Source organism: Pagrus major, chromosome 6 (genome assembly GCF_040436345.1).
Source record: "Pagrus major chromosome 6, Pma_NU_1.0".
NCBI classification, from domain to species: Eukaryota; Metazoa; Chordata; class Actinopteri; order Spariformes; family Sparidae; genus Pagrus; species Pagrus major.
The window spans coordinates 2105973-2131055 of record NC_133220.1 but is presented as its reverse complement, the minus strand read 5'-3'; the positions used below and the strand labels follow the sequence as shown (position 1 = coordinate 2131055).

Below are 25083 nucleotides of genomic sequence, written 5' to 3'. Positions count from 1 at the left end.
GGAGTTTACATGAGGAATCATGTCAGACGCTCAGAATAACAACCTCTGTCACGTCAGCCTGTCAGTGGTGAAAACACTTTTTAAAAAATCCCCTTCAACCAGAGGTGGGAAGTAATAAAGTACAAACACCTTGTTACTGTACTTCAGTACATGTTTCAGGTATCTGTACTGTACCTGAGTATCTCTGTGACTTTCCCTCTCTAAGTCCTCTCTCTTTCCTTTCTCTAAGTATCTGAACTTCTCCTGGAGGACAGACTGTGTGTGTGTCGCCACCTCAGCCTTTAGCTGGCAGCTAAGGACGCCACATGTGTCACTGTGGTCAGTGTGTGCAACCTGATACACATCGGGAATTTTCCCATTTGATATAATAGTAGTGCCATAAAAACCAGCCCAGTGTGTTCAGTATTTAACTGACCACGGTGGTTCTGGATGCAGTTTTTACAGGATTATTGGGCACTAAAAATTCTTCTGAATATTTTTGGTCAGTTTAAGTCAGCTGACAACAAGCTAAGAGTACAAACAATCACTAGAGTAAATCCTGGCACTGTACGTCTGAAACTTTATATTTCTTCATGTTTTAACTTTTCAGTGTTCGGGCACAGATCACTCTTGGGTCGAGTGAAGAAAAGATCAAGTTTTGGCTTCAAATATCTGGTTGGAAATGTCCCGACGGTGACGACACTGACCCGTCTCTGTCAGCTGAAATGGGAAGCGAACAGTGGTTTCTTACTTGGCAGCCGTGTTGTGCCACCATCATCCCTTCCAACTCTGAAAATTACATACAATGCCAAAATGTAATTATTGGGCTTAAACATAAAACCAACACATCACCTTTTTGTGGCCAACTTGTTACCCAAAACTTGTCCTAATCATCCGTCAGACATATTTTAGAGTCGTGTTCCTCCATCAACCATCTGAAACTAAAATCTACAGCTTCCTCCGGTTCGTATTATATTCAGTCTCTTCAAATCAAAATGATCCGTCAACTTTCAGGAGGACAAAGTTTCCTTCTTCCACCATTGTATCACTAACATCCACGCAGTGTTTCTAAATGTGTTCGACCGTTGTAATCCTGTCACGTCGTGAGCGATCGCTCCACGTCCCTCCCCTCTCACTCGGACTCAGAACCTGGATTGTAAAAGAAACAACACAGTCGCCGCTTCAGTAAGTCCATTCATTCATCCACTCATTCATTCAGCCGACTGCTCACTCGACAAACATCTCAGTAACCGCCGGACAATGAAACCAGCCTCCCTGAACTAATTGCTGCTGGATAGGAAACAGTTGTTGGCTGCACTGCTGTCGCTGGTTGCCAAGTGGGAAGCGAGCATTCGGAAAAAAACAGAAGTGTGTTAAAGAGACGGAGAGTGGCAGATGATTAACGTGTGTGTGTGTGTGTGTGTGTGTGTGTGTGTGTGCAGCGCTCGGCTCTCATGATGAAGACCATCTTTTACTTTTATTCTTTTAGGAGAATTGAGAAAATGTTGTTTATTATGAAGCGAAGTATGTCAAACATTTCTTAACTTTGGCTGCACAGTTTTTCTTTGTTGTTTTTTCTGCAAGAAGTTCTTTTTTTGTGCCCGTCAGAATGTGAGCTGACATTTATTCTGGTGATTGGGTTGGTAACTGTCTCGCAGTATTTCTAAGTAAGTTGCTGCAAACCACACATAAGGTTACATTTCTTGATGTTGCAACTCTCGTAACAATGCTGTGTTTATGCTCTGGTTAGGAAAACTTCATGGTTTGGGTTAAGACAGCCAGATGTTTGTCAGCACAAGAAAATGTCTGGAAATGTCCTCAGGTGTCCCGACAGAACATCTGTATTTTTTCACCAAACAACCACTGGAAATGTCTCCACAGACTCAAACTGCCGTCGCCCATTATTCAGCCTCGTGGCTCGTTTTAACGCCACCACCATCCCCTCCACTTCCTGGTGTGAAAGGTGGCTAATTTGACAAATGTCAACCTTGAACACGTCTGTGGTTTGCTGCTCACATTACATACGGAGACTGAGCTGCAGTGACATACAGCGCAGTATTTTACTATCTAATCCTGCAGACGTGTTCTTATGTTCTTATTCTTCTGTGGAATAACAGGGAAAAATCTTTATAAAAACATGATGTCATTCGGCCGCAGGTGGTTTAAAATAGCCTCAATTAGATTTAAAATAATTGGATGTTTACGAGCAGCACTGGACTCGTGAACACAGCTTCACCTCCCATGTTGTTAATCTCCAAGTGTCCCGTTTAATTTCATTCCCGCAGCTACAAATGTTTTATTGTAGAAAAAAAACATCTGCTGAGACGTCAGAGCACAATGTTTTCTAACCTACAGAAAAAGTGATTTTACCGCATGTTGCAGGACACTTCTACGGTTACCACGCTCACTTTGAACGCCGCGTCAACGAGACATTACTTCATTGATCTTTATGTGTTATAAAGTTCTCTCCGGCTCCGACATTAATACGTCCGCTGAGACAATGACTTTACCGCTGAAAACCTTTAACTGGACACAGACTTTCCTACAGTCAGACGTCACGACAGCACGGAAATAATCCAACACTTCCCTTTCATCAGTAACTTAATCAACTTTTGTTGCAGCGTTACAAGTTAACTGATGGGCACCGAACCAAGAAGTAAAAGTAAGAAAGAGACGACGTTTTCATGTGAAAAAAACACATGTTGGACAGAAACTCATGTCTGTGCTGCTCTCTCTCTCTCTCTGCTGTGAAAAAGAGCCACGAACGAAAGAGAAAAACTCAAACAGCCTGAAAATCTCCACAATTCAACGATCACAACGAATCTTAACAAACAGCCTTCATTCTGAATCTTTATGTTTATCCAAAAAGCTCAGAGGAAAGCTGTGATGAACGACATTCGTGAGTAATGTCGCTGCTTAAATGGGGCACAAAACTTCTAAATTAGGCAGAATGTCTTCGTGTGAATGGGGGAAGTTACAGGCAATAAAAAGTACATTAACTGTAGACAGAAAAATCCAACTCCATCCATCAAACCCCAAAAGAATCCAGATTTAGGCCCAAACAAGCTCTCAGACACTGAGAACTCGAGCTGAGCGGAGTCAACACTTGGTTTGTTCTTCTCTAGCCAAAACCAAAAACGGTACCACTGACAGATTCCCATTAAACGTCTAGTGGGGAGCTATTTGCCTCGGTATAGTTACTAGGAAGGGACTTGATTGAATATGCGTTGCGCCCTCCACCATGGAGCGAGCTATCAACCGACTCTTCCCGGACTGGCAGCTCCCAGTGAACACGGCCGGACCAGGACAGAACAACTCAGCCTCAGAGGAGACGGAGGCTTGTTGATGTCAGGAAAAACAGAACCAAAGAGGTTTTCTATAAAAAAACCTACATTGGTTTTTGGGAACCTCAAACATGCCAATTTCTGTTTAGAAAAGTTGCAGGAGTCATGTGAGTAACAGAAAAGTTAAGTGCACTCTGGCTGCTTCCAGAAGGTCCGTCTTCATTTGTGAAACAGTGACCTCAGTCTACCAAACCATCAGGCGTCTCTTTATCTGACAGAGCAGTGACAGCTGATGTGTTTCCTACCCGAGTGTGAGAGCTGCAGGCGGGGCCCGGTCTGGCTCCAGGGTTTGGCGTCTGGATCAGCGCTGGAGTCTGCAGGCTGCAGCCACAGCAGAGGGAGGAGACACAGCATCAGTGTCTGAAGAGACTTCACTCCTCCGGCTGCCTTCATCTCTGACTGATCCTCACTGATGTGGACGGATGGATGGAAGAAGGTCGAACCACCTGGTCACATCACAGTCCGGACTGCTGCTGACTGGAGGAAGAACGACAAAGAGGAAGTGGAGAGAGATGAAATATTATGTTTAATGTGTTTATAACAAGTAATTTAACTTTTCTCTTCAGTCATGAGACTTTAAGAACATTACTGTCATGAGACTGAGTAATGAAGATATAATTTGCATCACATGTCCTCAGTAAAATATGATGTTGATACCAGATTAAGTTTGTTCTGAATAAAACACACTGACGCTCGCGTTTGATCAAAACATGAATGATGAATCTAATACTCACATAATCTAATTCAAATTCAAACTGGGACCAATAAGTTCTGAGATGTACGGCTACACGGCCCGAACGTCAGCTTTAATTGAATCACTGCACATCAACAAAATAAACAAACTGAAGAGAAAAAGTTCTGCTGTTTCATTCGTTCCCATATTCCCTCTGCACTTTGGACGTGTCCACGGCGGACCAGCAGCCACCTGAATAAATCTCAGGCAGACACGAACTGTACGTGCAGCTACGACTGGCTGCCTGTGTTAATGTGGGAATGCAGAGCGCAGGGGAAGCGGGCCAATTCATCATTTCGTGCCGTTTACTCTTGCGGTGGCTGGCCAACTCTGAGAGTTTAGTTTGAGAAATGCAAGAAGAAAGCGGCTGCTGAGAGAGGAAACACAGAGAGCCTGTTGGCTTGAATGTTGAACCCTTGTGAAGGAAGACACAGCAGAACCACGGACGGATTAAGAGACAACGGGCCCCTGGGCACCGACATGTGAAGGCCCCGACCCGTCTTACATGGGACCAAGACACCCAGACTGAAAGAGATCTGCAACTCTATGTAGTCATCTTGTATCTGGTTTTTGTCATTTCGTGTCTGTGTGGTGTTTTCCATGCTATAGCTGTTTTGCAACTCTTTGTAGCTGGTCTGTATCTCTTCGTAGTTGTTTTACAGCTTTATGTAGTCGTGTTGCACCCCTACTGATCATTGTGTATCTCTTCACAGCTGTTTTACGTATATTTGCAGTTGTTTAACATCTCTTTATAGCTGTTTTGCATCTTTGTGTTGTTTGATTTACTTTCCAACAAGTAATATCACATCTCTGGTCGGCCTCATGACCTCGTTGTGTCTTCAGCAGGCCTGTTCAGTGATCCAGTTCAGGAGGACAACACAACAGTTGGTGGTGCTAACAGCTCTCTGAAGTCGCTCTGAAGTCTAACCATGACATTATTCCAGGTGTGGTGGCAAAACACAGGGCAGCCTGCTGAGCTCACCCGTATATTTCCAGGACACACTGACCACGTTAGCAAATCACAATCTATCACAACCTGTCACGGCGGCCGGCTGGTTTGCATCTTGTCAGCAGGTTTTAAAGAGCTCAGCAGGTTAGAAAGACGCGGCTGCTGAGAGAGGAAAGACAGTCAGAGAGGTTTAACTCTGCTGCTGCTCCACGTTTTAATTTAACCTCGGCGTGACTCGACAGCATGACTCAGACAGTGAGGGTGCCAACATGTGGAAATCTCAATTCATGACGCCTCAGAGAAGATTTCTATTTATACTTGTTTCCTGCTTTTAAGTACAGCATAAAGACAGCTCTGTACTGCACAATACATAGGACTTTACTCTGTGTCCTGCGCCGGTAACATTTTGTCCTTCAAAAACCTTTTAAAGGTTTTATTTTCATTGTGGTACATGATGACTTTAATTAGATACGTCTCAATGCCAGCAATCCACTTCAAAATAACTGTGAATGACTCATAAGTTAATAACAGCCTTTAATGTCCCGAACCTTTGATCCATTAAACAGTCGCCCTGGGACAAAAACCTTTCAAATAAAAGCGTTCCCGACAGATTATCCTCTGTGGAAGTGTGGAGAGGACACGACGAGCACCGTTCACACACGTCCATACGACCTGTTTGTGGATTTAACCATACACAAAGAAGCGGAGGGAGCAGATGTGTCACGAAGAATGACTAATGAAGAAAAGAAAAACAAAATAACTTCAGACAGTTAACTTCAGGGCTAAACGCCAAAATCCAGGAGACAGAAAGAAAAGAGTTTCTTCTCTGTGGTGAAACAACCAAACACACCTGAGTCTGAGTAAATATGTAATAAATGAATAACTATCATTACTATGACATCGTGTGCAGTAGAGCTGCGGACAGACGGACGCTCTGCAGTGCGACTTTGACAACATCATGTGTTTCTTATCACTTCTGTTCATCTGTGTTCAACACTTGACTCGAGGAAACGACCTCCTCAGACCAACATGTCAACACGGAGACAGACGAGGAACAAACTGTCTCTTCCTCTCTGCTCGTCTGACACACAGTACAGTGTGTGTGTGTGTGTGTGTGTGTGTGTGTGTGTGTGTGTGTGTGTGTGTGTGTGTGTGTGTAAACTTGGGTGTTGACAAGAATTTTTAAATAAATCTCTGGAGGAAACTCACTGTTTGTTTCCTCTGTCTGTCTGTTTGAATTGAACACACACACACACACACGGCCGAACACACATTACCAAAGACACACAGTAACACACACATACTGACCAGAGATATGCAAACACATCAACACTACACATACTGTATACACACACACTCTGTCGCTCACCAACACAATGTGATGGAGGCAGCCGGATGAAGACACGCCAACTTTTTGGAGAACAAGAATAGACGTTTTGTTTGTGTGTGTTTGTGTTGTTTTGTTGGTTCAGACTCAGGTCGACTGAAGGTCGCAGAGGAAGAATGATAATAAGAAGAATCTTTATTTATACCACATATCACACAACATGGAGACCAGCTCCAGGTCTGAGCCTTGGTCAAGGGCACTGACTTATGAATCAACGCGCACGTGATTATGCGATCTTGCGACGCCGGCTGCCGGATGAACCTTTTTACTCATGAAATAAAGCCTGAAACGACCCACACCAAGAACAGATAGAGGAATAGAGGAAGTCTGCTTCTACTTTCACCGTCAGTCTCGTAGGAGGAAGTGACATCATCACAAACACGTCACCTTTGTTTCACCTTTTGCACGCTGAACTGAATCATTTCCTGCTAAACAGACGACAATCACAGCTGCAGACTCTGTGAGGGTTCATGTTTGTTCATTGTTTGTCTGGAAGCCGTTAAAATTGAACTTTCCCACAAATACACCAACAAAACAAAATAATAATAATAACGACTGTCAGAAATGATCTAATGGTAAAAATCAAAGAATCATCTCAGCGTCAAGTCGAAGAGATTAAAACAGCCGATCGCCACCAAGTTTTACATTTATTACAAATGTTCTAGTTTAAATGTCGGTGATGACATAAAACGGTTCCCATGGTTATCAGCTGGACCCGTCTTTATTTTCTCTTCCTGTCGCACCGCGGGGGGCGAGCTAAACAATGAGCCAACAAAACAAAGGCTTCCATCAATAAACTCATTTAAATGTAGTGAGGAACAGAGAGATTATGGTTTTTATTTGTCCCGTGTTGTTTACAGACGTACGTAGATGAAGAGATACAGTGTGAGAAGGGTGAAGAGGGTTAGTGGATGGAAACATGTAAAGTTAAATACAGAGAGAAGAAAAGAAAGACAAAATAATCAGATCAGAGACAGATACAGTATCACAGTGACCCTCTAACCTACATCCTCCATCCCTCCTGAAATAGACTGTTTTTGCCCTGAAACGTCAACTCTTTGTGCAGAGCTTCCTCTGTTAGCAGAGGAAAACGTCTGTTTAAATAAAGAGAGAATAAAAAGTCTGAATGGACTCCAGAAGTATGAAAACAGACCCGAGTACAGTTCAAGCTTCAAACGAGAAGAAAATGTCTGTATTTCTATTTTTCGTCCTTGTTTTGTCGGCGTGTCTGTCGACCTTCGTACTAATATTTAACTGTTTCAGGTGAAGCGTCCTGCAGCATCAGAGACGAGTGGATCCACATTTAGATTTAGTTTCAGCTGCAGCATTTATCTGCACTAAAGTCAGAGCAGCTGCTTTAAAGTCAGCAGGTTTCTCTTCTCCAGGAGCAGATGCATGATGGGAGGCACCGACTGCTCCTGTTACGATACCACTGGATACACTCCTGACCCGCCTTGTAAAATCAGAGCCTCTGAATACTTCAGATGTTTTCTCTGACCTCCGTCTGTCCCCGGAGAATACAAACCGAGTGTTTCTGCTGCTGCTGCTGCTGCTCGAGGGATTAAAGACGTTTTATTGTGTTTACAGGAGGACGAGGTGAAAATGTGGCCGGCCACTCGAGGGGAAGCTGAAAAATCTCATTTTAAGTGGCCCGGCTGATTTATCGGCGGAGGACGTCTGAGCCGACTCCATTACTCCCAGCACTTCTTCTTCTACCTTTTCTAGTTTCTTTACTTATAACTTCATATTTCCTTTCTTTAATCCTCCTCATTTAAATCTCTGTCGTTCTACCTGCTCTCCATCAGCTCCTTCTTTGTTTCTCTCCATCCCTTCTTCTTCTTCTTCTTCTCGTGGACCAGAGGAGGTGACATCTTTACGACCTCTCCCTGCCAACCCTCTAATCCTCAACATGATTTAATAACTCCCCTCCTTCCATCGGTCCCTCCCTGCTGATCCCTCCTGACATCTTATTACATTAACATGAAGTCAAGGTAATATCTCTCTCTGGTTTCTTAAATTACTTTCAGTCTCTCTCTCTCTTTCTTTCATGTATCGCTAACCTCTCTCTGTCAAAATCCCTAATCTAATCAACCTTATCCCTCCTTTATTAAAAATTACTCAACCTGACAACACTCCTCTTCTCTCTGGCTCCATGTTCCTTAAAAAACACAACAACCTCTTCGGCATCCTTCCAGGTCCGATGCTGCTTCTCTCTGCGTCACTCATCTTCTGAAGCCTGTCAGAGTGTCTCTGGTCAGCGAGCCAGAGTGGACAGGCCTGGTGGCTGGAGGGCGGGCTGTCACCAGGCTGCCATGCCTGTCCTCTCTGCCTAACCAGCCCAGACACACTGCAGCTGCGGCGGCTGAAGAGGTCGGTGTGTTTACCAGGGAAACTACAGTTCACAATTCGTTGCATCAGCTTCGACATGTCAGGCCTGTCAGATTGTTTTGTTTCTTCAACTGAAAGAAGGCTCCTGTTAGTTGAACCTCACCGCTATTCTCGCCGTCACCTAACGAAAAACTTGATGGATGTATTTAGCACAGAGTAGCAGGAACACGAAGCCGTCGAGGCTTTCATCACATGAAAATGATCCACACAAGCCACAGCATTGCCACAATCAGCAGCGATCCTTGTTGAAAGAAAGTACCTAGCAAATCACGTATACCTGGTCTGCCATTGCAATTTCTGATTTGTTGTCTTGTTTTTTCTCTTTAGATTAGAAAGGTTTCTCATTAATAAAACGCTAGTGTAGTTAATTTGTTAGTCTCAGACTTGTGGAGTGTTTTTTGCATCAGTGCCCAGAGAGCAGGTGCACAGCTCGGGCGGAGGTTCAGCCCTGAGGCCCCACAGGTCCAGCCCGCTCCCTGGTACCCGACTGTACGGCTGTAAAACAACTCCAAGATGTATGTGAGCAAACAGAGCATAACAACATTCCTGTTTAACCGACCGTGTGTTCAAGGTCACACAGACACAGACCGTCGATCAGTAATAAAGTGCAGTTTATACAACAGGCAGGAAACTTTATGAGCACATATGGAAAGTGTGCAGAGCGCTTTCAAACCATCACAAACATCAGGGGAGGAATGCAGATCAGACAGTCGGTACTTCCCTGAGTGAGATAAGTGTTATTCTAGCTCCAATAAGTTAAACGAAAATACAACTTCATGTCTTTTAATGCCACTTTTCTTCTTTATCAATCAAGAAATCATCTTCCTGAGCCTGTAATGATCACGTGACGCGGTGATTCTGGGTAAAAAAAAGTTTATCCAAACCTTTTCATTTCTGAATTATGTCTGTTCCTCACTGAGTTTACTTCATAAAGTCAGAAGAAGTTGGACTGAACATGAAAACTAAATGACTACAAGACAATCCCTTCTGCTCAGTCAAAATAAACTTGAATTTTAAGTTCTTGAATTATTGAAAAGGTGCAAAAGACACTGTACAAACGCATCAACATGCAAAATTCGATCGACTGACCAATAAATCAGATGTAATCCACCAGATCATTGCATATTTTGTTGCAGATGTATAAAACAAAACAGTCACAGCAGTAAAAATATGTTGTCAAGTTTCAGACCTACTTTCTGAGGCGGAGGAATACACTCATCCTCGGTGCATGGACTACATGTGCAAACACTCAGGTGGATGGAAATGAGAAAAGCAAGAACTTTAAGAGACAGTAAATCTCTGAGGTTTTCTCTGACGTCGCAGGGCGGGCTCAAACATTTTTCTCTTCGCTCGACTGTTTTGATTTACTCGGTGGAGGTTTTCCTGTTGCCAGACTTCACTGACACGTCGTATCGAGGTGCAAACACCCAAAATGCAAACGCAGAAGACGGGAGGATTCAAGAAATCAAAACTATCTATAACTCTTTATCTTTGATGCTTTTTTCTTTTACAACTCAAATCACAAAAATAAGTCGCTCTCTTATTGACTGACTTAAATCCTCCAAATACTTTTGCAGTACACTTTCAGGGGAATATTGTTTAATATTGCATAATTTCATCTCTTCGGGAAGGATTTTGGACTTCGAATTTACAGTTTCAGTTGTATCATTTGCACATTTCTTCCCATATACGTGAATACTTCACCAGAGAGATGATGCAACGGGATCAAATCAATACCTAAAGCAGGAAATGACTTCACTTCAACACAGGGATCAGAAAAGTCCTTCTCTTATGTTTCAGGTAAAAGCAGATGGACACATTTGGCTCATGTGCGGAAATTATATATAATAGTTAAGGGATGTCTGTGGATCCACTGGTTTGAGTCGGTGAAACCTGTGAAAGTCATAAAAAATATCGATGACTTACTTTAAAGCTCTTTTGTTTCTCGCAGGAGGAAATTACTGCAGCATTCTTGAATCAGAGTCAAACACATAAAACAGCTCATTTGGATGAATTTACTGCAGCAGGGACAGAAATATTCTGCAGTGATACACGTCTGCTGCTGCTGAGTAAAAAATACTATATCCAGGTGTTTAAAGATCATTACTTGGGATAGAAAGTGCAATTAAGTTTTCACAATCGTGTCAAAATGAATCTCCTAAATCTCTGTTTATTTGAATGGAGTCTGGTGTGAGAGGACGTCAAAATCAATGAGATTGTTCTTAATGCTCCAGTGTTTCAGTCCAGAACCGTTTTATGACTTAATCGCATGCGGCGAGATGAGATCAACGGTGAAATGTTCATGCCCCGACTTGATGATTTTTGTTTTGGGTTCATCAGCGCTGTCGCCTCAGTCTGCGTGTGTGAGGAAAAGTTTTGGTTTCGTTCCCATTGTTTCCCGGGGTTACCGAAGTCGATCCTCCGGCCCCGAGTTGTGACTTCAGAGTCGTCCTGGAAGACGTCAGACTCTCCACAGGAAAGCAAAACAACATTCTTGAATCCAGGACAAGAGAGTGAGTGATGGGGAAATTTTCCAAAGTTTTCTGCTGCATGGATTTGAAAACAGAATCAGACTCGCTGCTGGCGAGCCGACTTATGAACTGCTCTTCAGCTGAGTGATGACTGGTTGTGGTTTTATCTTGTTTGTTTTCATTTCTTTGGACCCTCTGCGAGTCTGAAATAAAGATTGAATGTCTTTAATCTGAAAGTGAAAAAAGTCCAGTATTCTGTAAACAGCACTCAGTTGAGACCGAGGTGGAAAGGAGAGATTTAAAGTGATTATGATAGTTTCTGTTAAAAACTTTGTTAAAGTCACTGAAGCGTGGTTTAAATTCGAGGCCTGTGGGACAAATGCAACACGGTAAGTCCTTTTGTGTCGCCTGCAAACTCTTTCAGAGTCCGATGGAAAACCCCTCAGTGAGAGACTGCAGTGAGTTACAGTAGCTGGTTGAACAGTTGCTCACCCAGATGTGACGCTGTGTCCTGAACGCACCTCAGTGTCGACCCCAAGATCAGCCTCCCACTGATCTCCAGTCCAGCGACCCGGCTCAGGAAAGTATGATGAGATGAACAAACACTCTGTCGGTTTATTTGTCAGATCAAAGACTGTGTGCTGAAGCGAGAGCCACGCCCGACACAAGTGCACGGGTTGTTTTATCCAGAGGGATGACTCGAGCCGAGACTCCGGACAAACAAACAGCGTTATGGGAACTGAGCTCGATGTACAAAGGAATTCTGGGAAGAGGAAGCTTTGTTTTCTAACCTCTCTCTCTCTGATCACTGCCTCTCCCTCTGTCTGTCCACGGCCTCGAGGAAATATTCTCTCTCGCTCTCTGGGGGTTTCTGGGAAGAGGAAGAAAAGCTGATGTCATGCACTTCCAGATGGCAGCGCAAGGAAAGAGAAGAATAGGAAACGGGCCCCTCGGTTCTTACACAACTCCCATATCCTTTAAGTTAGTCACATATTACCGACGCTTTCTTCAGAAAACAGGCTTTTAACGAAACACCTGCAGCCTGTTTATCCCTCAGATTGCTTCACACCATGTTGGAGGAAAACATGAAGACAGTTCTTACATATTCCCAGAAATGTCGTCATCCGTTAAAATAAAACATCCAGCGGTCAGAGATCTGTTGTGTGGGGTTTTATCAGTGTGTCAGGCAGCGTCTGTTCTGATTTAAATGAAGAGGAGATAGAAGAGAGCGCTCACTATCACTGTCTTCGGTTTTATCACAGATGTGCAGTTACAGTTTGTGACGCACCGTGACGTAAAATAATATTTAATCTAAAAGAACAAGATGTTCATGTTAGTATGTCAGGAACGTGTCAACGTATCTCCTCCTCACTGTCGGCACTTTAAGTGACAATCGTGTTTTTATCACATCTAATTTCTTTATTCTGGATTTTCAAATATCAGCCTGTCGACCGAAATACATGAACAACTATTGAACTGAGTCCTCACAGGGTGGATTGTAGGCATAATCAACTTTTCATCTCACGCCAGCATCGGGTCACATTTGTCAAATATGTGATTCATAACCAAAACTACTGACGTTCCCATCAGCCTGTGTGTATGTTGAGAAAGTGATGTGTTGCTGTAATTATTCCTCTCACTGCTGGTCACATGACTCCCTCTGATTGTGACTACACTGTAGAAATAGGCAAATGTAAAGATACTACACGAAACTTTGAACTGGTTAAGTTTAATACTGACGCCTCTATAAGACCTCCATAAGTAAAAGAGACCATCTGTGGGAGATTTGTCTATTTCTTTACAGTTATTCTTCACGCTCAGCAGGTTGGTTGTCTCTGTGTCTTTCTCTCACTTGCTTCCAAAACCAATGTACAGGTCAGGATCTTTATAACAGGAGGAGGTGCTCATACTGCTTTCGTCCACAGGGGCCGCCAGAGTCAACAAAACATGACTGTTCCTTGTAGCTGCTTTAAGTTTTTATCCAAAGCGAACACGAGACTGAAGCTGTCTGAGTCAGTGTAACCTTTATCCCTCGTCCACAGTCAGCAAAGAAACTTTATGTGGGAAAACAAAAAAAGGGAATTTGTTACTGAAGACTGTAGGTTTGGAGGACGGTAGACTTTGCCACCTTCTTCCTGACAGTAAAGTGACGACACAGAGGAACTCAACAACATTATGGAGATGAGGAACGTCGCCAGTATCTCTCCCAGTGTAAACATGGCAGGTGAGTAATAAGACAGAAAAACAGAAACAATCCTTTAATCTTTAATAATCTTTGTTTTGGGGACGCTCTGGTGGTTAAGACTGAGATTACTGAGATTACTTCTGTGAGCTATCAAACAAAATGCCCCAAATCTTAACTCTTTCTTTTCAATCTTAAATGTACAAGTAAGCAGAACAGAGCAGAACCGAACAGAACAGAACAGCTGACCCAGATACCTGAGTCTTTCTCTCATTAGCGGACTGTCTCGCTATGTCCCGGCACACATCACAGTGCGTGTGAAGGACCTGAACCTGATGAGTTCATGCTTCAGGTGCAGCGTGAACACGTTCCCGTCTTTTAACTCTTTGTCTCTTTTCATCCGCACACACAGGAACGAAGCGCTTTCCTGGAAGAGCTCAGAGGGAAACTGCTGCTTATTGTTCGAGAGAGGGAACAACATAATTAGGCTGCACGCAGGCAGACGCTTGGGCGAGCGCACGTGTGTGTGTGTGTGTGTGTGTGTGTGTGTGTGTGTGTGTGTGTGTGTGTGTATGTGTGTAGGTGTGGCTTGCATTTTTTGTGTATATTTCCAAAACTTCTACGTGTGATTTCTGCTGAGTGAAAGTGTCTGGAGAGATGTCGGCCTAAATGTTTGTGTGTTTCTACCTCAGTGTGTGTGTGTGTGTGTGTGTGTGTGTGTGTGTGTAATCACTCGTGTGCAGTATGAGTGATGGAGGGACGCTGTCTGCTTTTATGTCTCGTTCCTGCCTTTGGGGTTTGGGGAAGGGTGGAGTATAAAGAGCCGACCAGCGGGGACCCACAGTTTGTTATTGCCTCAACAAAGTCTGGAGGATTTTTTTTTTTAGTGTGTGCTTGTGTGTGATTGTGTGTGTCTGTGTGTGTGTGATTGTGTGTGTTAAGAAAACCTCCAGGCAACCCGCTGCTGCCTTTTTAAACTACTAATCATCAGTACATATCCAGACATGAGGCTGAAAATGGGGGATCTCCAGCAGGGTACCTGGCAACCTGTCAGAAGTTTTGAAGACTGAGGCTCATTAAAAAGACATTCAGCAGATTAATTATTGAATGAGATGATTATTAAAGGGACATGAATAGATCCTGATGGTATTATAATTACAGGTTAAAACTGGGCCACATACTTTATTCATTACTGTTCAGGGGCGTCATCGGATATTTACTCTACGTGTGTTTACTGTTGCCTTGTTTAGCTTCTATTATTAAATGCAGCTGTTCCCGTCAGCATCTTGTTGTTTTCTACAGGCTTTCTTACTGATGATTAGAGGCAGGGTCCGAGCTTTTCATCACATCCAGATACTGAAGGATACTGAATCTGAATCCTTTTGAATTTAACTATCAAGACGTGCAGGTAACTAAAGACGAGACGGGACGAGACGAGACGAGACGAGACGAGACGAGACGAGACGAGACGAGATTGATTCCACACCGGGGAAATGTAATTGTTACAGCAGTTCGAGAGTCAGAAGTAGAGAAAAAAGTGGTTGCGTGATTGATAAAAACAGGACAAAGTGAGACAACAAAATAGAAAAAGTGAGACAATAATAGACTAGAACTCAGTAGAGCGCATACCTCCACCAAGGCCCAACAGTCCCCTTTTATTCAATCAAATGTAATCCAGTATCAAACCCGACAGTCCGTTATCACTCTACAGTTTAAACTGCTGAACTGGAATTTAAACGACTGTATATGTTCATGTTCTGATTCTGGTGAAACTGGATCGTATCTCATGGAGACAATGTGTTCTGTTTGTTCCTGTAACGGCCCTGTAGGCAGATTTCAGTGGCTGGTACTGAGGCAGTTTACAGATTTAGTTTCCTTTAGCCTGTTAAAACTTGCTCCTTTAGTCATGCAGCTAACTTTAGCGTCCTGTGAGCTTTAAAACTCCCTTGGTGCCGTATTCCCTCATTAAACTGGCAGCTATCAGATGCTGCATTAGGTGACAGACACACCAGCTGATCACCTCATTAGCCACGTTCAGACACGGTCGGCTACTTTGACATCTAGCTTTATGGCGGGGAACGTAATTCACATTCAGCACTAAGTAATAAATCGTAATCAAAGTCCCCTCTCTACCTGACCATTTTTACAGGAAGCATGTAAATATGTGGAAGAAAATAACCTCTGGTTGCATGGGGACTTCGATTTAGAAAAATTACAGGATCTGTCCCTTAATCCTGATTCACACCTGTTCTGGGCTGAGACTCATCCTCCATCTTTCAGTAGTTTTTGTGTGATCCTGCTGACAAACCAACAGACACGGGTGAGAACTTCACCTCTTTGGCCGATTAATGAGGCGTCTAGTGTTTTAATCAAAGTAGCATTCATGCTGTGAACAGCTTGCAGACAATATAAAAGGGATCTCACACATTGATGGATCCAGCACATCTCATCTGTATTCAGGTTCTGAGTGTGAGAGTTTCGATCAGACTCATCTGAAGTTCTTCACCTTCGACCCGCCCGCAGGGAACACTTCGACTGGACCTCAACACTCAGTGGAATGACCCTTTAACAGCCACGATCATCCACGACCTGAATAACTGAGCTGAAGTCAGTTCTGACATATTGCAACAACACAGAAGTCCATATGTTGGTCCGAGCGGTCGGTAAGTCTTCGGTCGGTCTGAGGGGAGCTTTAAAGGCCGGCGTGAAGCGAAGGTACGAGAAGAAATAACATTTAGTTTACAGGCGGCTGCAGAGAGATAAGGGCGTGTTCGGCATGATTCAGAGCGCCGAGAGGGTTCTGGTTCAGACTGATTTATTAAGTGTTGGAGAGGTGTCATAATTTGTGTTTAATGAGCGATAACAGCAGGTGATCGCTCATTAAAGGCACTTTGCTTCTGAAACACTGAAATCTTTCCAGAAACTTTCATCAGTCAGGAGTATGCACACTTAGTTGATTGTTTCAAGTGAAGATATCAGCTGTTAAACCTTTTTTAGTTCTTTGAAACTCGTTGGTACGACTGCTTCGGAAAAAAAAACCCAGGTTGGAGCAGAAAACTGGGTGATCAGATGTAATCAATTAAAAAAGCGGCGTGCCTCTTGAAACTTTTAAAACTTTGTAAAACCTTTAACTTTTATACTTTTATGGACGTACAAAAACCACCCAAACCGGCGCAATTTCTATTTTCATTCCTGTCATCCACTTTGAAAGCACTGAATGGACCAGTAACGGGTAATTCAGGAAGTGGAAATGAGGAGTTTTTCTACACAATACACATCCTTTCCCGACAAAAACCTCAACAAGGTGCCAGCTGGCTGGAGGAAGATCACCAGGACACTGAGAGTTTCTGCTAATAAAAACACATCAGCACTGTTTTAGCTGTGATTTCCAGCAGAGAAACATCTCTCAGGTAAAAGCTTGGACCTGCTCGATACAAAGTCAGAGGATCAACAAAGGCATCGTTTCATCCTCCAGCCAGCAGGTGGTGAGATGTTTCTGCCACTGACGAACAACTAGAGTCTTCAACTATCCGTAATAACTGACAGCCAGCAGAAGATTAGTGAAAAACACTTTCTATGTGAACACACACGTGCACTCAGCCACCCACCGAACCCACACACACACACACACACACACACACACACACACACACACACACAGCAGGCTTTAGATGGACACACAGTGAGACAGAAAGTAGTCCCCCCTCATTAGGCGTCTTAGCGAGCGGTGAAAGGAGCGTCTATTCACTGGATGTGGTGGGAACACTGGGACCAGTGGAGCAAAAAAACAACCGACCGGCCAGGGAGGAAACCACACACACACACACACACACACACACACACACACACACACACACACACACACAAAGAAGTGAATGTGTGTGAAGCTTAAGTTTCAAGACTTGTGTCCTCTCGCTTTTCTCACTTCTCCACCTCTTCTTCATCCTCATCTTCGCCCCTCCTCCTCCTCCTCCTCCTCCTCAGTCTCTCTCGCTCTGTTGTGTAAAGAAAAGCTGCTTTAATTCCTCCTGACAGCTGTCAGTCCGACCGGGACCAGCACAAACCCCCCATCGGACCACAACACAGCTCGAATTCACACAAAGATAACGACCGATAGAAAACCAGACAGCAGAGACAGGACACTGGCACTTACAGACGTCCTCATGGCAGAAATCAGTCAATAAGAAAATGGTTTATTGTCCTTTTATTGCCTCAGATGGTGGACGGATGTTTCTCAGATGAGTTTTCTGTTTGAATTCACACTGTTAAAGTTAAAGTGGCTCCTGACCGGGCGGCCGGTCCTTTAAACAATGGTTTCTATTGAGGGAAGTGAAGCGACGGTGAATCATTGTTTAACACAACAACACAGCCTTGACTTCTTTATACATACAATACATTAATATATATATATACATATAAATAACTACCTGAGGAGACGAGGCTCGCAGAAGCAGAAACTTCTTTTAAATCACCCTTTAAACAGATTTTTCATCTTTCTATCTTTTTATTCCTTTTTACTGCTTTGAGTCTATTTATGTGTTTTTAACTCCTCTCATGTGACGCCATCTTCTTATTGTCCTTATTGATTTTATTCTTTTATTTATCTCTTTATTCGCATCACTTTTCCTTTCGTTTTTATTCCTTTTACTTGTAATTACTCATGTTGACTTTTGGTGTTTTCACATTTTCTGTCCTGCCTCCTTGTGTTCAGCTCAACTGTTGACTTTTTATTCTGTAATACTGTCTTCCTGAGTTTAGTTTAGTTTAGTTTATTATTATTATTGTTATTATTGCAGCATTAATGTCAGAAAAATGACCAGAGATTTGTTATTCAGTCCAAAATCTCCTGATACTGGTTTTGACAGATGCAGTCACTAAGAACAGTTGGATACGTTTTACTTCCAGAAATAAACTACATCCCTCAAACAATCAGACTTCATGTACGTGCCCATGCTGGTGTGTGTGTGTGTGTGTGTGTGTGTGTGTGTGTTGTGGGGCGTTTGTTCCTTGAAACAGTGTGTTTCTATTGTAGGAAGTGAAGTGAGTCCTGCTCAGTATATCATTGTGTTCACGGGACGACACGGCCAAGATTTGTTTTCATAAAAACTGTGTCAGCCTGATGATGAATGTTGGATCATGAGTGTGTTACAGACTTTAATACAACAGCGCCGCTCAGTCTTGTTGCAATGTTTCCCAGTGGCCACTCGCAGAATCGCAGCTAAAAATTATTCGTACAACTTTCCTGGAGCTGAAAAAGTGATTTAAAAATCTGTGACGGCATCACAATGTAAAGTCGACGGGCCGAGCGGTCGACGGGCCGAGCGGGAACTGAGTGAATCTCATTGGGCTGAATAGGCGCCATCTTGGTATGGAGTTATCCACGAGTGTCCTGGGGAGGTCACGAGGGAAACAATTATGTGGGACACTTCTGGTGGTGTAAGTAATAAAGTATCATCATAACTGATGCACCAGCTGCACTTTCAAAGCTTTGGATGTGTTAGCTAAGTGCGCTAATCAATGCTAATAAACTGTCAGCAGTATTCACTCTATAAAGCTGCAAACCTTGAGCTGCCAGAGAGGCAGTGTGTGAGGTGTGTGTGTGTGTGTGAGGCGTGTGTGTGTGAGCCGTGTGTGTGAGGTGTGTGTGTGTGTGAGCCGTGTGTGTGAGGCGTGTGTGTGAGGTGTGTGTGTGTGAGGTGTGTGCGCTTCATGTTGTGTATCTGCGGTGTGAATCGCATGCTGTGATAAGATATCAGAGGAGGAGAGATCATCTACTCCCACGGCCTACATATCTCCCACTGCTGTGACACTGATCCCAGACATTACCAGCTACACCTTGCACTCCTCCACACACACACACACACAGCTGGACAAACACCAACACACACACCTACACACACCCACACACACCCTAACTCACTCACACTAAAGGTAGTTGGTCTGTTTGCACACAGACTGTTCTTCTCTGATATGAACGACTTCAATAACAATCACGAGCAGCGTAGTTAACACACACTCTGCTGGAAGAAGTATTCAAATACCACACTGTGAAAATACTCAACTACAAGTAACTTCCTGCATTCAAACTAACTTAAGTCAAAGTATGTGAGTATAATCAGCAAATTGAGTTGACTAATGACGATGATTAACAGTGACAATGTGTTGCAATAACAGCTGACGACTACTTCACACACCCTGTAAAGATCCAACCACACGACACAAAGTCTCACGCTCATTACTTGAGGAGACAATCGAGTGGAAATCATCAGGAATCCGGAGCTTTAAACCGGCGTGATGTTTGAGAGACAACAGTCCTGTAACAGCTGTAATAAAATAAAAAAAGCCGCTCGCTTCTGACAACATTCAAGTGAGAACGAGAGTCACAGACTGTTCAGCCTTTCTGTCCTTTAAGTGTCGGACATTAAACTTCAGCCGTCACGTCTGATTGTCTCTTTTGATTTGAGGAGCAGGAAGCAAACAAGGTTTCTCTGGGAAACACAAAGTATTCAGCCCGACTTTACAGGACAAGTTCAAGTTGTAAAGGACAGGAAGTGTCTCACACACACACACACACACACACACACACAGATGTAGATAAAACACACATGTAAGTTTGTCCACTTGTGCCCACACAAACGCAGAAGTTCAGTTAAGTAGTACTTTAAAGTTACAAACTGAAGAGTACTAACAGAGTACTGCAAAAAGCAGACTAAACTATGGATGTTCACCGTCTCTGAGCTGCGACTTGTCAACCCGGAGCTTTGGGCCGGTATCACCGCTCTAATAGAGACGGTAACAGAGTCAGAACTGCTCTTCAGATTAAAGACACTGAGACGATGAGGGACTCCTGAGGTAAAGGTCACATTCATTCTCCACATAGCGAGGACGAGGCGGCTGGCAGGTCAAGTATCTGGAGCCTGTGGATCTGCGTCCTGGTTGAATCATTATCTCACGTGTACATTTCCACATGATGAGTCAGAAAGTCCCAGAGAGCAACGAGGTCAGAGAAATCCAACGACTGAGGCTGAGATTCAGTTGTCACATCGCTAACGGAGGTTAATGTTGAAGGTCACAGGTTGAAGTTTATAGATCTGATCGCAGCAGATGAATGAAGCTGAGTGTAAGTTCATTCACCTGACACGGCGTTTCTTCACGTACTCTCTCTCCATTTAACCAACCAGATTCTGCCTCCAACACTATCAGCCAATCACATCTCTGCTGTCACACTTAAAACCGCTCTCCTCTCTGCTGTCAGCTGTCACTTCGGGCATTCATGCGACCCTCCTCCACCCCGTCCTCCTCCAGATCTTCATCCAGGAGGTCCTACTCCCCCGTCACCAGATCTCCAGGATCCTTCTTCCTCCACCACCACCACCACCACCACCACCACCAGTGTCTCGACTCCAGCGGGAGGTTTCCAACTCTACACACAGCTTCATCAGCTCCCCAAAATATTACTTCATCACGATGGAGACTTTCTCATTCTCTTTGTTCACATGGCAATAAATCGAGACGAGTGTCTCCTGATTGAAATAATGTACGCTGTCGTTTTGTAGCTAAAGGTTTGTTTAAAGCACGATTAATAATCAGAGGTCATCGTAAAGCATCAAAATAAAGTCAAAGAGAAGGATGAAGAATACAGATTTTGTAACATTTACAACTTTCTTTTATTTACCAGGTATTCTCTATTCCTCCACCACGTCTGATACCAGGTTTCTTGCTCACATCTGATTCAAGACATCACGACTATGACCTGGTTACTTAACTGCATATAAAACACACTGAATGTGTGTTTGTGTGTGTGTGTGTGTGTGTGTGTGTGTGTGTAACTGCACACGAAGAGGATTTCAGGGATGACAACACACACTCAAGATAAACTCTGAGGTCGACTGTTCACCACGAAAATATGTAAGAAATATTTCTTTTGTTGTGAAAGTTGTTTTTCACATCAGCAGCTCATTTTCCCAGAACTGCTGGTCCACTTTAAAACTTTTAAACTTTTACAAACACTCATTTTGGTTTGAAACTATTTATTTTTCCTGCTTTTAAAGCGGAGACTGAAACCAGCTCAGCTGCAGGAGAGAGAGACGTCCCAAAGCACTTCCAGATCACTCCGCTTAGCCATAACTACACCCAGAGGTGTGTGTGTGTGTGTGTGTGTGTGTGTGTGTGTGTGTGTGTGTGTGTGTGAGTGTGAGTGAGAGATTACACTAAATTACAGTGCACTGTAATGTCTGTATTTATGGTTTATTGTAAAGTGGACATTGATGTGTGTTTGAGTGTGTGAGCGCTCACATGTGTTTCAAGTAAACACACACACTGTCTTTTTTATAAACACACGCAGAATTAAAAGAAGATACAAACAACACTAAAGCAGCAGAGCGACACTCGCTGCAGGGCGAACACCAACACTGAGACCTTCTGTTTTACATCTGTTGAATGGTTACAGTTTCCACAAAAGACACCGAACTCTGAACCACTTCAGGAACATTAGTGGATGTGAGAGTTACATCCTTCTCTTGGAAAACGCAGGAAGAGATCGTGAACGCTGTTTAAGTTTGAATGATAAAATCATTCAGGAAGTCGAAGAAGCGATGAAGTAAAGACACGACAACCAAAAACTGAACATTTCTTTATGCTCTCTTTTCGTTTATTCAGGTTTAACCAGATTTTCTGTTCCTCTCTTGTCACATCACTGTGTTTAGGCACAAAAACTACATGGTCTCCACAAAAACAGCTGGAAGCGTCTGCAGGTGTCGTTCAGCAGCCTTGTCGGCTGTAATAACGTCACCACCGTCCCCTCCACCTCCTGATGTGACAGTCAGCTAATAAACCCATGATGTGTAACGGATATGACGGAGAGGTTTGCTACACATGTCACACTTGGTCAAAACTAACTCGACTCGGCCGGTCATGATTCATTTCAGTTTCATTTCATTTCGTTTATGATGTGAAAAATGTCCTGAAAACTGAGATATTAAAGTAACGTAGACGAATTCTGCTGCGACTCAAACGGTGACGTGAACAGTTTCACTACACGAGCAGCTGCTGCTGAAACTGTGAGTTTAATACACTGTAAATGTGGATCTACTGAGAGAACGCCTGAGAGGGATAAACACACACACACACACACACACACACACACACACACACACACACACACACACACACCCTTCAGCCTGAGCAGAGGAAACAATGGCCTCTAAAATAAAGTCCTTTATGTCAACTAGATTGTCCTGCAGCAAGTCAAATAAACTTTTCCTCTGAGGACGAAAAAAAAAACAAAGCTTTTCATTTCCGTGTGTGTGTGTGTGTGTGTGTGTGTGTGTGTGTGTGTGTGTGTGTGTGTGTGTGTGTGCGTGCCAACCTGTGATTTGTGCGTAGACCAAACAGAGCCCAGCAGGGAGCAGACGGTGATATAAAACGTGTGCAGCAGAATCAGGGACACCAGGGAAATATCTAGCAGCGCCGGGAAGCCGTAAAGTAAGCAGAAGCTGTGCAGATGAATGTGTGAGTCAGAATATGGACGTGGTTCTGTGCGGGTACTGTACATGGTACTGTTGCTTTGTGAGAGTGTGCGCCAGCAAATACCTGAGCTCCTGTCTTCTGTTTGTGTCGTGTGTTGGAGGGAAAACGCAGGAAATGAATATCACGACACAGATCTGAGTTTTTAGAGAGAAAATCGGGAAAATAAATCAAACAACACAAATGTCTGAATACTGTAATATCCCTCTGTTTGTGTCCGCTCTTCACAGCATGTGTGTGTGTTTTCACGTGTGTGTGTGTGTGTGTGTGTATTGAGGTCACTTGGCGCCGGCCCTCAGGTTTGTTCAGATGGGCTCGGAGGGGAAGGAAGCGTTTCGGCTTGGCAGAGAAACTTTATTGTTGCCTCGGTTGCCTGATAAGAGGTTATTAATTAGGAGGCCGGACAAACACAATGATACAATAGAGTCTGATAGCTGCTGTTTGTGTGCCAGCGTACACACACACACACACACACACACACACACAGATGCTCTGTGGAGGCGTGTGTGTAAATGTGCCCTTTGTTCTATTTCAGTTATGCAGGAAGAATGACTGCTGACTATTTTTATAGATATTTATTTAGTTTTTTATTCTTTATTGTGAAAATATTTGTGTGTTTTATTCTCAGTATGATTTTTTTCTTTGGTTTCTTCTTCAGTCACGGTTTTTAGTTTGTCTTCACTGTCAGAAACGACTGTATGTGTTCCCCCTCCGGCTAAATATTCAACCTCAAGGTGACTATTTGGATCTTTTGGGGGCCAAAAAGGTACATATATGTTCTCAAGCAGTAAAAGGTACTTATACGTACAAGTTTCCTCAAACGTACGCCTTTCAATAGGTCGATTTCTGTCCCCTCACAGGAGCACTGTGCAGTTTCGGAGAAGAAATTCAAACTCTTTCTTTAATATTTACAATATTAATGAGGTCATAATACAAACTTTCTCCATCAGTGAATCAACAAGCTGTTCTCAGAGGAAAATAAGGTCCCAGAACACTGTTTGAAGCTAGAAAGGTGGCAGGGTCCACCACATATATACAAAGTAAAACAGTATAAAGTGTGTTGTCCTTTAAGGTCAGTTTGTTTATTCAGTTTATTTAGTCATGAAGACAAAGAGAGTTTGATTATTTAATTTGTTTAGGCAGAAAAAAATCAGCCAATGAGGATCTTTCTCCCAAACTACAGACTGCTCCTTTAAATTAAGGTCTAAGACTGGGCTCTTGGAGGCACAAAGGTGAGAGGGTACTGCCGCGGTGACAAGCCGGTGTAAAGGTACAAATATAAACCTTCTTTGCTGACAGTGTATATTCTGCACTGCACACCTCAGAGAGATGCTCTGCTGGTTTGTTGTTTTGCACACTGACAATAAAGATTTGAATCTTGAATGAAGACGTAAGAGTGATTATCATCCGACCTCCAGCTTCTCTGAAAGTCTTCCAGGAGAGACCGTCTTCCTGATCGATATATAATCGGTACCGTGTTTCAGCCTCGCCATGATTTTGAACTTGATGACTTTTCATTTTCAGATTATAAAAAAACAACTCCACTCTGGTGTTCTTGAGACGTAATAAAGAAAGGAAAGAAGAAAAGAAGCTGAGACTGACTCGATTAGTCACCCAGAGACTGATGAAGCCACACACACCAGATAACAGACACAAAGTGGATTAATGTCTGAGGGAATGATTAACAGCACCTGCTGCTTATCGCTCTGTTTTATCTGGCAGCACCGAGCCTCTTTTCTAAACACTGATAAGTTGCATAAGAAATGAGCCTCATTAAAAATCACAACAGCTTCAGAAACATTCATCTTCAACTGTTATCACGCTCACAACACGAGCGCCTTCTCGCTCTGTGGTCATATTTCTCAGCTCGACGGCTGTTGAGTCGCCTCATTTAGAGATTTCTGTCAGCAGAAGGAAGGAAACTGTTACATCCTCCGTCTGTGGCCGGCTGAAGATTTAAAACAAACACGCTGATTAATATTAGTGAACGCATCGGGTCTGGCTGCGATTCAGTGTGAACGTCCAATAAAATGTCAGAGATTATTCGTGATGTTGAAGTCACGTCTGGACGAGAACGTGTTGATATCAGAGTTTCAGGTTTATGAGACACAGGTGGTTGATTTCT

The 25083-nt window shown here is 43.3% G+C and overlaps 1 protein-coding gene across 1 annotated transcript in view; it reads right to left on the bottom strand.

The window, feature by feature from the left end:
- The window catches only part of LOC140997913 (semaphorin-3D), a 72430-nt gene that overhangs the window by 37073 nt on the left and 10274 nt on the right, over positions 1-25083 (bottom strand). Inside the window, exon 2 of the mRNA XM_073467998.1 lies at positions 3569-3800. Coding sequence (XP_073324099.1) covers positions 3569-3716 — 148 coding nt within the window. The 5' untranslated portion in view covers positions 3717-3800. The remainder of the gene's footprint in view (positions 1-3568; positions 3801-25083) is intronic.